The sequence below is a fragment of the Acomys russatus genome, chromosome 32 (genome assembly GCF_903995435.1).
Source record: "Acomys russatus chromosome 32, mAcoRus1.1, whole genome shotgun sequence".
Taxonomy (NCBI): Eukaryota; Metazoa; Chordata; class Mammalia; order Rodentia; family Muridae; genus Acomys; species Acomys russatus.
In genome coordinates, this window is record NC_067168.1 from 4,184,237 (window position 1) to 4,198,156 (window position 13,920).

Below are 13,920 nucleotides of genomic sequence, written 5' to 3' on the forward strand. Positions count from 1 at the left end.
CGCGCCTGCCGCCCCCGCGGCACGGCCAGCCGCAGCCCCAGTGAGGAGGAAGAGGCGGAGGAGGAGGCGCCGCCCCCTTGGCGAGCTCCGCGCCCCGGCGGCCTTGGCAGGACCCATGGCGGATCTCTCGCCTGCGCCGGCCCTGCGGGAAGGCGGCCCCCGTGCGCACCGGCCCTCGGCGCCCTCCCCTCCGCCGCGCTCTCGCACGGAGCCGGAGGACGCGGAGCTGTCGCTGAGCCTGGCCCGCACCAAGACCCGCTCGTACGGCAGCACGGCCAGCGTGCGGGCGCCGCTGGGCGCCGGCGTCATCGAGCGCCTTGTGGAGCACCGGGTCCGCGCCGGAGACACGCTGCAGGGCATCGCGCTCAAGTACGGAGTCTCGGTGAGCAGGGCGCGCCGGCCTGCGGCCCCCGGGCGGGGTTGGACATGGGAGCGGAGGGTGGGGAGCAAGCCGTGCGTCCCCGCGTCTCTGCGCCGCATCCCAGCGCGCTGCTGCTACTGCAGTGGGCGTCTAAGCTGCTGCTGCTCCTGCTGCAGCTGCTGCAGAGAGGGGCTGCCGCCAGGGCTTGTCGGACCAGCTAGTGCATGGCGTTCTCAGCGCCCTGCCTGTCTCAGATCGTGTCTGTCGCGCGAGAAGCGCCAAGGAGGTCCGCGTTTTGGCCACTACCCACAGCCACCTTTACCCATTTTGCTACCCGGAGCTCACTATCTGTTTACTCAAAGCCATGCGAATTCTGCGCTGTGTAAACAAGCTGTGATGACTCAGGATGTACGGTTCTTACCGTGCATGGTTCTGGTTCTATTGATTCTGCTTCTTTATTTAGAAGTGAAATTACACCCCTGTGTTCACTGGCAACCCTGAACGTGACACCTGGTGCTAAACAGCAGCCAGGAACTGTAGTCTAGGTGAGCTGGAGGGCTGTGTTTTACAAATTTATAAGGGTGTGCGTCTTGGGTATATTGCATTACACCTTGGGGAAGATCATGGAAACGCGAGGGTACAAATTGTTTCATTAAAATTACTTATAATTAAGTGAGCTGTGTCATGGTCTTTTTACATTGGAGCTCAGTATCCGTTTTCAATGATCTTTCCTGAAGCTTCTTGGGCAGCAGTAGGAAGAAAGATGATCTTGCCTGTATCTTCAGAGTAACCTATTTTGCATATTTAACCAGGTGTTTGTTTACCAGCAAGTCCTTCTATCATTTAAGAGTTTTGAGAGCTTGATCACACCATTTTGAGATCCTTCTAGGCGGTTCTAAATGTGAACATACACGCACAGCTGTCATCGTGCGCTCATTGGGGATCTGGTTTGGGTCACAGGCCGGGAAAAGTGGAAGTGAAATGTCAGTGGATGAGTGTTCTGCCTGCGTGTTCTGCGACACCTGTGTGCCTGATGCCTAGACAGGCCAGAAGAGGGCGTCAGATCATTTCGAAATGGAGTCACATAGGGTTGTAAGCCATCTGTGTATGCTGGGAATTGAACCCTGGTTCTCTGAAAGAGCAGTCTGCGCTCTTAACCACCGAGCTGCCTCTCCAGCCTCTTGGTTGTTTTCATGTGATCTTATTTAATTTGGCTTTCTTAAGAAGCCTAGGGGAGAGAGGTGTGATTCATCTTCTCACAGATGAAGAGACAGATAAGAGGTTAGGGTATTTCCAAGTATGGTTATCATCTACACCAGCTTGAATTAACACAGGCATAAAGCAGTTTCTTTGCTCTAGATATTACTTCTGATCTGCATTCTTAGCAAGAGCTTGCAGCATCCTGCTCACTGAAGATGTAAAGTCATGTTTTCTGGTTTCTGTGCATACCAGGTACCAGGCTACTATGTGTACACTTAGGAATCTGTGATATGCAAAGGAGTCATTTCCTATGGTCTGTCCCATGGCAGTTATTCTGAGACCCATGTTCTTGAATTACTTGCATCTGCTAAATACCTGCTTGGTACAGGTCTCTACTTTGTTCAAAGGCTTTCTGTGATTTGTCTAGTTAGATCCTGTTACTTTTAACCTTATTACCCTTTCTCATTAAAGTATAAATCAGATTTTCACTACTTTCATAAAGACTTCTGATTTTTTAAAATTTTTATTTTTTAAAACATTTATTTTACATGCAGGGATGTTTTGCCTGTGCGTGTGTCTGTGTGCCACACCCATGCCTGGTACCTGTGGCGGTTGGAAGAGGACCTTGGATGCCCTGGGATCAGAGTCACAGCCTGTTGTGAGCTGGGTGCTGGGAATAAAAACTCGATCCAGGGTAGAGAAGCCATTGCTCTTAACTGCTGAAGTGTCTCTCCAGCCCCAACTTCTGATTCTTTTTTTTTTTTTTTCCCCCAACTTCTGATTCTAATGCGATAGAATCAGGTATAATGAATTAGGTACTCCATCTCTGCTCACAAGTAATCTATAATGTGATTTCTCAACCTTAGTGCTATCGTTAATATATTTTCTATTTTTTTTTTTTTATTTTTATTTTTTCAAGACAGGGTCTCATGTGGCCCAGGGTGGCCTCAAACTCCTTGTGTAGATGAGGGTGCCCTTGAACCCCTGACCTGCCTGCACAGGTAGAGGTGTGCTAGACCCTGTTGATATAGGTGGGACGATTCCATATTGTAGGAGCCAAGGCTGCATAACAAGACGATACAAACAAATGAAAACATCAACCAACCAACCGACTAACCAAACCCTTCCCATGATGGCCAAGTGGTATTCTTCAGTATTTTTGGTTTTGTGAGACAAGGTTTCTCTATGTAGCCCTGGCCAGCCTAGAACTTACTCAGTAGACCAGGCTGACCTTGAACTCAAAGATCTGCTTGCCTCTCTCTCCCAAGTGCTGGGATTCAAGGCATGTGCCACTGCTGCTTGGTTCCTGTGGGTCCCTCTTTGAAATGACTGTAGCTTGTGTCAGGGCTGACATAAAATTACCCAACCCAGGTAGGCTTGGTTTTGTTTTGAGACAAGGTCCTAGTCTGACCTTGGATTTGTAATCCTGCCTCAGCTTCTGAAGTGCTGGTATACGCCACCCAGCCTGACTGTAAAGGATCATGCTGGCTGCTGTTTTAGTGATAGACCGTATGGACCAGGACCAAGGAGAGACCAGATAGGATCGAGACATTTGTAGTGATACAGATGAACTGGGCAGTCACTTGGATCAAGGCAGTGAGGAAGAGGAGGATGTGGCCGAAGTGGCTGGGTTCTGGATGAGCTGTCAGGTGTGTCTAGACTGTAGCCCAGGGGCCACACACAAACCAGCAATGAATGTGACTTAATGTAAAATTACACATTGACTTAAAACATTATGAACTTGTTTTTGAGCAACCTGACTGTGTGGTTCTCGACTACGAGCGTTACTGACATAGCATCAGTCGGTGTCAAAAAGATGGACATGTTTGAATGTTCTGCTTGTTTGTTCGCTGTTTCTATTGAGTGTATCTGACCTAGACATCTGCCTGGAGAACCAGGGGGCCTCTCTATAAGAAAGAAGAATTGAGCCAGGTCAATGGGCTCCAGTTTTTCCTCCAGTGAGTTAGAAAAATATGACGTTTCCACAGTGTCCTTTCTTCAACAAGCCAGTAATAACTCACACTCGTTATTTCTTCCTCTCCTTGTATTGAACTTGGGTTGTCTGGGGCCTGTAGTAGACACCAAGGCTACACGATAAAATAATCTCTCTTTCCAACACCTGATGGGTCCTCCTCGTGGGTGTGTGGACTCAATCTACAAAAAGTCTGATTGTCTGAGATTGTAGCCCGTGTAGCTAAGCAGATTCTGGAAAGGAGGACCCTGGGTTGGGACTAAATGAGATGCCCAGCCTGCTGAAGATGTGTATTGTAAGAATTGATTTGAAGCCTATTTCTTTTCTTAAAAAAAAAAAAAAAAAAAAATTAAAGTAGGGCTGGAGAGATGGTCCAGTGGTCAAGAACATGTGCTGCTCTTTCAGAGGACCTGGGTTTGGTTCTCAGCACACACGTGATGACTCCATGACACTATCAAGTATCCAGTACAAGGGAGTCTGACACCTTCTTCTGATCTCCTTGCATCCAGGCATGTAGATGGTGTGCATGCAGTGTCTGTGTGGTCCTTTGGCTTTTCCAAGGTTTCCAAATAAAATATTCTAAGTGGTAACTTAGAGCTCTGACTAATTTCCCCCAGAGGCTTAGGAAAAAAAAAAAAAACAACAGGGAGGGGTCAGGATGCTGGAATTAAACAATAGCTAAATCTAGCACCAGAGCTCAGGGGCCCGACATACACGCAACACACATGAAGTGAACATTTAAAAAAATCTGACGTTTATTCCTTTGGGTTGGGGGACGGGTAGGACATCCACCTCGGGGTAAGTGGAGGTCAGAGTTCACCTTACAGGAGTCAGTTCTCTCTTTTCCACCCTGTGGGTCCCAGAGGTCTACTTCAGGTTGTCATCCTTGGTGACAAGTGCCTTTAACTACCGAGCCATCTCATAGGCCTGCCTTTTCTGTTTCTTTTGAGACAAGGTTTAATGTAGCCCAAGCCACCCTTGAAGTCACTATAGAGCTCACACTGGTCTTGAACTCCTGATCCCCCAGCCTCCATTTCAGTGCTTGGGGTTCTAGGCAAGACTGCCTCTATGTACACACAGGCTGCAGTTGCTGCTGAGTGCTGTTGGTGTCTCCCCCTCCTCCAGCTGTGAGTCTGAAAACTCAGTTACACACAGGCTTAGGTCTGGGCATCTCTACTAGAGTTTGAGGAAGTGGTTCTGGGAAACTGAAACTATTTGAGTCTGGTTGAGAAAACCATTAACTGCAGTTCAAACCTCAGGCGTACACTTGCTCGGGCTGGAATGTCCCTGCCTGTGTTTATCTCTTTGGAGACATTAAGGCCCTTTAGCTCTGGAGCTAGATTTAGCTGTTGTTTAATTCCAGCATCCTGACCCCTCCCTGTGTGTCTAAAGTCTCTGGAAGAAATCAGTCAGAGCTCTAAGTTACCATTTATAATATTTGATTTGGAAACCTTAGAAAAACCAAAGGGCAGTGCAGACAGTGCAAATAGGGAGGGGGCAGCAAGGGAGACCTATCTGCATAAACTCTTTCTCACCCTGCCTCTTGCTTTGAAACGGTCTAGACTCACTCTGCATCAGAGAAACGCTTAGACTGAGTTTCCTGCCTCTGCCGTCTGAGTGCCGGGATAATAGGCCACCATGCCTGGCATCAGAATTCAGATTTAGTCCTAGGTTGTAGGTGCTAGTTTTTAACCCTACTTTATTTGGGCTTCCTTAAGTCTCTGCTTAAACCCCCCCAAATCTAGGTAGGAGAGAAAGGTCAGAGGGGAAAGGAGTCCTAGACGCCTTTTAGACTTAGTTCTGGTTGGTTAGGGTTGTCGGGTTCTTTGGGAAAATAACAATCTCAGACATCAGAGTATCGGCAGTCCCGCAACGGCAAACAGCAATCGCAGCAGGGTGAACAAGCAGCCTTCTTCCTCCTCTGTCTGTCTCCTTGAAGCCCCTTTCTCTCTCTGGGCTCTGATATTTATTACATTCTCCCAAAGTCCTCAGGCTTAGTTGTGGACTTCTGGGCTGTTTTTAGGGGTAGCTACTGTGGGACTGGTAGAAGTTGTTGGCTGTCATAGTGCCAACTAGAGTGAAAGTTATGGCAAGGTAACCTATAATTTGTGGTTTTAATACTTTTTCTTGGATCTCTCCCCGACACCTGTTGCTGAGGTATAATTACAGAGCACAGGATTTACCCTGCTTAAGTGTACAATTCAGTGATGTTTAATAGATTTACAATTACCACAGTTCATTACTCTGAAGATATGTCCAGACCGATTTCACTCACCACTGTCCAGTTCCAGGAGACAGATAATGTGCCTTCTGAATACACTCACACACATACATACATACACACACATATATGTGTGTATATATATGTAGTGGGTTTCACATAATCTTTTAAGATTGTGGAAGGAGCTGGGCGGTGGTGGCGCACACCTTTAATCCCAGCACTCGGGAATCAGAGGCAGGTGGATCTCTGTGAGTTCGAGGCCAGCAGCCTGGTCTATAAGGAGAGTCTAGGACGGTCAAGGCTACACAGAGAAACCCTGTCTCAAAAAACAAACAAACAAACAAACAAACAAAAAGATTGTGGAAGGAAAAAGAAGCTACCTTTAAAAATTTGTTTTTATTTAAATAATTTATTCAGATTACATCTCAATTGTTATCCCTTCACTTGTATCTTCCCGCTCCCCCCCCCCTTCCACCATATTCCAAGAAGCTACCTTGAGCACATGGTGATGGGAAAGGTCTGATTACCACTAACGCCCAGACTGGAACAGGTCACAGATACAGGGTACATCAGAGAGAATCATTTGTTATTTCCATCTGCTTTCTGCAAAAATAATGATAAAATGATAATTGTGTATGTATGTGGGGCAGGGGAGTCTTATGGCCAGAGGAGCCGGCTTGCAGCAAGAGTGAGGTCAAAGTGCATCCAAACCCCCAAAATCTTGTCTAGAGACCTGGCAGGAGTAGGACCGTTTCCTCCCTGCCCTGAGTTTGCATGTCCTGGTACAGGAAGCCTTACAGCACCCACCTCCGCCACCCCTGAGGTGTTCACATAGCCTGGCAGCCAGGTTACAAGTTAAATTTCCTTTTTCCTTATAAGGTCATGTCCAGCAAGCACCTGGAATTCCTTTTCATGCAAATAAGCCCAGCACCTTTGCCCTGGCCAGTGATGTACACTCACCCTGAAAGCCTCTACCCACTTCCCAAAGGTTTAAATAGCTGTTGTTCCCCCCAATTAAATGAGCTGTCGTCTCACTGAGGCTGTCTACTGAGAAGTTTCTTTTCTTGAGTATTTGCCATCCTCCACGATCCTTCATTGCGCCCACCCTCCCTGCTCGGCTTCATTTCCTCCAGCTGGGTGCACAACGGGCCTGGGTCCCCAACGGGGAAGCAGACACAGGGGCGGCTAATTTATACGAGATTATTCTGCAAGCCAAGCCCAGCAGCCAGTGAGGAGATAACTCGGGGTTACATCTCTCTCTGTGAATTCCCTCTGGTGTAAATTCCCCTTTCTTAGAGAGGAGGCAGCAGGCTGGTTTCGCTGGGTCATGCTTCACCCATGGCTAGGAGAGGATGAAAGTGTTCGATTGCAGCACCTCCCCTTTCCCAGAAACGAAAGTCATTCTGTGTGGCTTTGGAAGGCCACTCTTTCTGTTCTCTGGGCTGCATGGCTGTCAGGGAGAACGGAAGGCCTGTGGACATGAGTTTTCCAGCTCTTCCTTGCATGCCTCGTGAGCTGCCTCACTTCCTTGTGAGGTAAAATTTCCAGACCTGTGCTCAGATGGAAACAGACAGTGTCCCTTGCAGGATAAAATGTCCCCTGTCCTGGGTTGTCCGGTCCTGCGTCTGCTGTCTCTGCTTCCTCTGTAGCTGTGCTTCTGTCACCCCCAGGGTCCCCCAAAGCTCCTGAGCACTTGATTCTTTCGTTCTCTGTTTGTAAGGGAGTGACCTTTAACTGTAAGTAGATCACGTCTCTCCCTTTCTTCACACAAATAACTTTAAAAATTAAAGAAAGATTCATTTTTAAGCAATTAATGAATAAAAACCAACAAAACAAAACTTCAAGCCAAATAAAAAGTGGAGTTTACTTTCACTCATGGAAAGGAAAGGTCTGAGCTACCCTGTCTTCAGCCTGTGATCCACACGCCATCCCCCAGGTGGCCTCAGTGTCAGGTTCCACCTGGTGGCAGCACTACTGGCAGTGGCTCCTGCAGGAAAGAGAGCATTGCCCCTGACAGAGTCAGCAAATGCCATCCTTCTAGGATGGAAGTGGTATGTCATAAAGCTGGGGCACCGTGATACTGCAGGGGTGGGAATGAATCATGTGCCCCATGCAGTTCTGAAGGAGTCCGCCTTTGGAGGCTTGTCCACTCGGGGCATGGGAGGATCTGCACCTTAGGGACCCAAGAGTGGGCAGATTGGAATACACCTCAATCTACACGGGCAAGATTTTCAAGTTTTTAGTTCTCTCAAATCTGAAAATCTGACCCTGCTAACTAGGGTACTTGGGGCATTTAGATTTTAAATTTTGTCTCTAAAACGATGTTACCTGTCATGGTCTCTCTTTTCTTACCTCTGTCATCTCCCCAGAAACCAGAAACCGGAATACCAGTTCTCTTCCTTTTTGCAAGTTTTTTTTTTTTTTAATTATTAAAGGAAAGAGAATGAAGGGTATGATGGTACAAACTTTTAATCCCAGCACTTGGAAAGTTAAGGGGGACCTCTCTGACGTTAGCACCAGCCTAATCTACATAGTGAGTTCTGGGCCAATAATTTCCAAGGTTATAGAATAAGGCCCAATCACACCTCTGGTCTCACACATATAAATGATTGTAGGCTCTGTTTTTTAACAATTAAACTTTATTATACACCCCAACTAGCTTACACAAGAGGAATAAAAGGTTAAAGGGAAAAAAGAGTGAACCTTCTGGTATCCATTCCATGGGACGGGTCCCTAGGTGTCTCTGGCCTGTGTGCTGGTCCGGGCTCAAGCCGGGTCTGAACTTGCTGCTGCTCTCTCCTCTCTGCCTGCCTGTGCCTCGTGCAAGGGGTGGTCTCTTTCTCCCATTGAGGGAGGAGTCCCCAGGTCTGCTTCTTGAATTCCCGGCCCAGGATGGCTCCACCCAGTCTGTCTCAGGGTATCTATGGGGTGTCCAAGGGTAAAGCCCGCCAAGACTGCTTCCACCTGTGACAAAGCTTACAGTCTTTCCCACAAATGATAATGATGGTGTTTAACAGGAGAACGCTTTCTTTAGTGATACTATTTCATGGCTTCTCTTTATTACAAGGAAGCAGGAACATCTGTTGCATTGGCACATACTTACACTTAGCACTCAGGAGACGGAGGCAGGAGGATTGCAGTCAGTTCCAAGAGAGCTAGGGCTATACAGCAACCCCCTTCCCCCGCCTTACAAAACAAAACATGGGGCCCCTTTATTTGACTGTTGTTTCTTTAGACTCTTTGGAGTAGAAATGCATTTTCCCCACTCAGAATGAGTTTAAAGGCTCCCAAAATTTGGTTCCATTAATCATGCACCTTAATCAGACGTTGTGGATTTCAGAGCCAGGTCAGACATTTACAGAGCTGTATGTGCTTGTTGAACCAAGCGCCTTTTTGTGCCTGGGTTTCTTCATTTTGGATGCATGGTTTGGAAGGAGGTAGGTAGACAGATGGATAGGCACATATACATGTGTATATACCTTAGTATATACATGCATAGAGGTTAGCAAGGTACCTAGAAATGGGTGACAGGATTTCCCATTTATCTCTGTCTATACATGTGCATGTTGGTGCTTTCTCTCTCTCTCTCTCTCACACACACACACACACACACACACACATATACACACATGCACATACACAAACATGTACACCTGCAGGCCAGAAGAGGGCACCAGATCTCACCATAGATGGTTATGAGCCACCATGTGGTTGCTGGGAATTGAACTCAGGACCTCTGTATGAGTAGTCAGTGCTCTTAACCTCTGAGCCACCTCTCCAGTCCCGCCGCCCCCCCCCCCCCATCTCCTTTTCTTGCCTGGCCCTCAGCTACTGATTCTTTAAGGCCCATCTGAAGTCAAAAGCACCAGAGCCAGAAGCCACCTTCTCTGTGAGGCCTTTCTCAGTGGCTGCGACATCCTGCTCATGGACATGCCTCTACCGCCTCCAGGGTCTGTTAATTCACCAGGCAGAATTCCAGAGACAGAGTGAACCCTCTACAAGTAAAGCTGTATCAGTAGAAAGACTTTTAAAAAGCTGGACAGCATAAGTAAGAATTAAGTACTACAGGGGCTGGAGAGTGGCTCAGCAGTGTACGGTAAAGCACTGGCTGCTCCCCAGAGGACCTGGGTTTGATTCCCAGGGCCCACTTTGGTGACTCATGACCTCTATAAGGTAGTTGCCCAGTATCTGATGCCCTCTTCTGGCCTCCAAGGGAACTGCATACATGCAGTACACAGACGTGCACACAGGCAAAAACAACAACAACAACAACAACAACAACAACAACAACAAAAGCACCACACACACACACACACACACACACACACACACACACAAAACCAAACTAAAACAAAACAAAGAAACAAAACCCAAAGACAGACCAACAAAAACCACACATACACACAGTCGGTAGAGTGCTTGCCTAGCATTCATGAAGCTCCAGATTTGATCTCCAGAAACATATAAACCAGGTATCACCAGGTATCGCATAATGTCAGCACTAGGGAGGTGGAGACAAGAGTCAGAAGTTCAGAGCCATCCTCAGCTCCGTAGTGAGTTCAAGGCCAACCTGGGCCATGTGAGACCCTGGCACAAACAAACAAAAACCCAAGCAAAACCCAAACAAACAGCCAAAAGCCGCCACGCTTCTTCTGCAGTGGTATTGATGACTGCAGACTCATAACTGAGAATGAGAGACATTAAGGGCCTCGGTGACAACCTCTCCCAACCCCGGAAAAAAGGAACAGTCCAGAAAGGAAGCTGTTGAATAGGGTCCTTCAAAATTGTGATAAAGATGCTGAAGTGTAGCCTCTTCACAGCTGATGGCTTCTGGTGGGGGTGAGGGAGTGGGGATCGGGTAACGAGGGGCAGGGGACAGGACATGATGTCACACTAGGATGGATGGACTCAGCTTGCTGTAAGGGTTTGGCCACGGGGAGTTTGACTGTGTTCCAATGAGTATACGAACAACACACATTGAACTTGGTGGTTTTTGTTTTGTTTTGGAGGGAATAAGGGTGAGAGGGTGGACCAGCAAAGAATGGAAAGAGGGGGTACATTGTATGAAATTCCCAAATAATTAACAAACATACTATGTTGAGGGAGGGAAAGGAACTTGGGGAGGAAAGGATTTATTTCAGTTTCTTGTCCATCATCAAAAGGATTCAGGCCAGGAACTGATGCAGAGGCCATGAAAGAACACTGCTTCCTGCCTTGTTCCTCACAGCTTCCTTAGCTTACTTTTTCCTATCATTCAGGACCATCTGCCCAGGGGTGGCACTACCCTGGAGGGATGGGCCCACCTACATCAATCATTAATACGGAAAATGCACTGCCGACCGGTCCACAGGCAAACCCCTCTTCCCAAATGACTTGGCTTTGTGTCAAGTTGCTGTAACTCAGGCCAGCGCAGCATTGCACACAATTGTTCAGGAGTATGTACAGTTCCCTGTTTATGGTCATTTCAACTCTGGAATTTGGTTGTATATAACTCTGTGTCTCTCTTTTTGTGTGTGTGTGTGTTTTAGATGGAACAGATTAAAAGGGCCAATAAGCTGTTTACCAATGACTGTATATTTCTGAAGAAGACTTTGAGCATCCCAATTCTATCAGAGAAGCCGCTGGTGTTTAATGGACTTAACTCCATTGATTCTCCAGAAAAGGAAACTGTTGACAGCAGTTTTTGTCATGAAGAGCCTGTGGTGGCTGAGGAAGAAATGCCCCCTTCAAGTCCTCAGGACCCGGACCCCAAGCCTGCACAGCCTGAGGAAGTATCTGCTAGGGACTTCCTGCAAAGACTTGACTTACAGATTAAGCTCTCAACACAGGCAGCCAGGAAACTCAAAGAAGAGAACAGGTGAAGATTCCTGATATAGGTGTCAGCGTCTTAAAATGCTCTTGTTTGAAAACCTATCTTAATTATAGAACGTGTGTGTGCATGTGTGTGCAGGTGCATGTGTGTGCAGGTGCATGTGTGTGCACAGGAGTGTGGTAGCCAGAGGGCAGCCATGGATACCATTCTTCAGGATCCGGTCTGCCTTGTTTTCTGGAGACCGAGTCTTTTGGTACTGGCTAAGCAGGCTAGGTTCCATGTCTAGGGATCCCTCCAGGCCCTGGCCTTGCTAGCACTAGGATTACTGTGATTTTTCTCCGATGCCTGGCTTTTGTGTAGGTTATGGCATTGAACTCAGGTCCTCGGGCGTGTGCAGTAAGCGCTTATAGACAGCCATCTCCTCAGCCTTGGAAAGGCATCTTTCTTGTACATGAAGTCTAAGCAGAGTTGCTACCCACAACACCAGGCTTTGTTGCCTTGCGTGTCTCTGTTAGCAAAAACAGTTTGTTTCTTCGTCTAGTGTCGCTGTCCAGCTGCTGGTTTGCGGTAGCAGGTGGAAACGAGAACATCTCAAGACTCCTTCAAGGGAGGCAGTGCCCTGGAGAAGACATAAAACACTGATTCTTGCAACACTTGTCAAGACTGCTGCTGGTTGTTACCCAGGGTTCCCCTGTGTTGGGGTTCTTTGCGAGTGCTTAAAACTTGACACTAAGGCAAACCTTTCTCTCTATGTATAATCGGTGTCCTTCTTCCTATATGATTTCACAAAGGGACACAAACTACTGTTTCGTTTTTACTTTGTTTGCTTATTTTTTTGTAAATAAAATTGATGCCAAGGTTCAATTGCTATGTCCTTTTTTTTATGGTTAGTATATTGATATTGATCTCTTAATCTTCATCTTAAAATTTCTATTTTATATTATATGCCATTTGTTGAATGGATTTCAAATCCTTTCTGTTTTTATTTCTTCATTTTTTTTTGAGTCAGGGTCTCAGGGTGGTTCAGCCGCTCTCAAAGTCTTGCCACTTCTCTCCCTCAGCCTCCCATCTGGCATGAGCTGGGAATATAGACAACAAAACAAGTATAATTTAATATATCTTTAATATATCTAAACATCATATAAACAAATGCTACTCTTTATCTAATAGCTGAGAGTCCCATAGCAAGAGGAAGGAAACCACCCCTGAACAATTATGACCAATCACTTGCCGTCCAAGGTGTACACAGTGTTCTGTTGCTCTGTTTCTACTCTTAGCTAGCAAGTGGATTGTCAGTGATGTGTGTGTGTATGTGTGTGTGTGTGTGTGTGTGTGTTCTGAATATAGTTGTAAGCACTGATTTCTGCTTCATTTCTTTTATTCAGGGATGAAGAGAGCCCCTATGCAACTTCCCTTTATCATAGTTAGTGACTGGCCGACGGGGTCATCACTCTAACCCAGATCACGAGATGGCTGGACCCTAAAGAACCCACTGGCTCAGGGTCCAGAAGCAATGCTGACTTCTGGACTCCCATAGCGCGCATCTCCGAGCCACAGTTATGTAGACCAAATGCAGCTGCACTGAAGTGACCAGTTCCTCTGGCTTCCTGTAGTTAAGTTTTATTATAGCATGGTAGCAAAATTGTACTTATTCTAAAGCCTATCATTTTTGTAGATGGTGGTAGTTTTAGACCGGCTTTTGTAGCTACAAAAAGCATTAAAGACTATTTCTATATTTAAGCCAAAAAGCAATGTCTATTTCCTGATGAGATCTTAAATGTATGAAAAAGATGATGGCCGTAAAGTGATTATGCGTTTGCTGTGTGTTTATATCTCAAGTGCTATAGTATATATTTCAATATTACATATTCTGTACTAATGTAAAGAAACAAATTTTGTCTGCTATTTTGTAAAAGTAAACTACAAGCATCTGAATGAGAAAATAAACTATGTTTTCACATAGGAGCCTTCATTTCTTTTTTTCAAAAGGGAGAAATAAAATTGACTTTGTTTTTTTTTTGTTTGTTTTTTTGTTTTTTTGTTCAGAAGAGGGATTCGGGTAATCCTGGTTGGTCATTGAGTAGCTCTGAGAATGACCCTGAACTTCTTATCTATTTGTCTCTGTCTTCCTAGTGCTGGGATCACAGAAGAACAAATAAAACCACAACGGCGCCAGACACACTGCATCATAGAGCTTGTATCTCTGGGTCACGTCACTTCGGCCACTTTATAGTGCATTGTTGCTGTGTTCATTGATTTCACCTTGCCTTTTATTATGTCTGTAGGTGACAGCAGCAAACCTTAAGCACTATACCATGGACAGTTGACATATTTTTAGTCTCGACAGCTACTCA

General features: G+C 46.4%; 1 protein-coding gene across 2 annotated transcripts; it reads left to right on the plus strand.

Moving 5' to 3' along the window:
• Positions 1–100: 100 nt before the first annotated feature.
• Lysmd2 (LysM domain containing 2) lies at positions 101–13,443 on the plus strand. Of its 2 annotated transcripts, none has more exons than XM_051140511.1 (3): positions 101–382; positions 11,283–11,611; positions 12,952–13,443. In XM_051140511.1, exons 1-3 carry the CDS (start codon positions 116–118, stop codon positions 12,992–12,994), a joined length of 639 nt encoding a protein of 212 aa, XP_050996468.1. In that variant the 5' UTR covers positions 101–115; the 3' UTR covers positions 12,995–13,443. The 2 variants fall into 2 exon arrangements, with proteins under 2 accessions (XP_050996468.1, XP_050996469.1); XM_051140512.1 differs by having other exon boundaries at positions 131–369.
• The last annotated feature ends 477 nt before the right edge of the window (positions 13,444–13,920 follow it).

Excerpts from the sequence above, each read along its gene's own strand:
- Lysmd2 (XM_051140511.1), top strand. The coding sequence starts at position 116 with ATGGCGGATCTCTCGCCTGCGCCGGCCCTGCGGGAAGGCGGCCCCCGT. Across the intron at positions 383-11,282 it reads CGCTCAAGTACGGAGTCTCG|ATGGAACAGATTAAAAGGGC; the intron begins GTGAGCAGGGCG and ends TGTGTGTTTTAG. Across the intron at positions 11,612-12,951 it reads AAACTCAAAGAAGAGAACAG|GGATGAAGAGAGCCCCTATG; the intron begins GTGAAGATTCCT and ends TCTTTTATTCAG.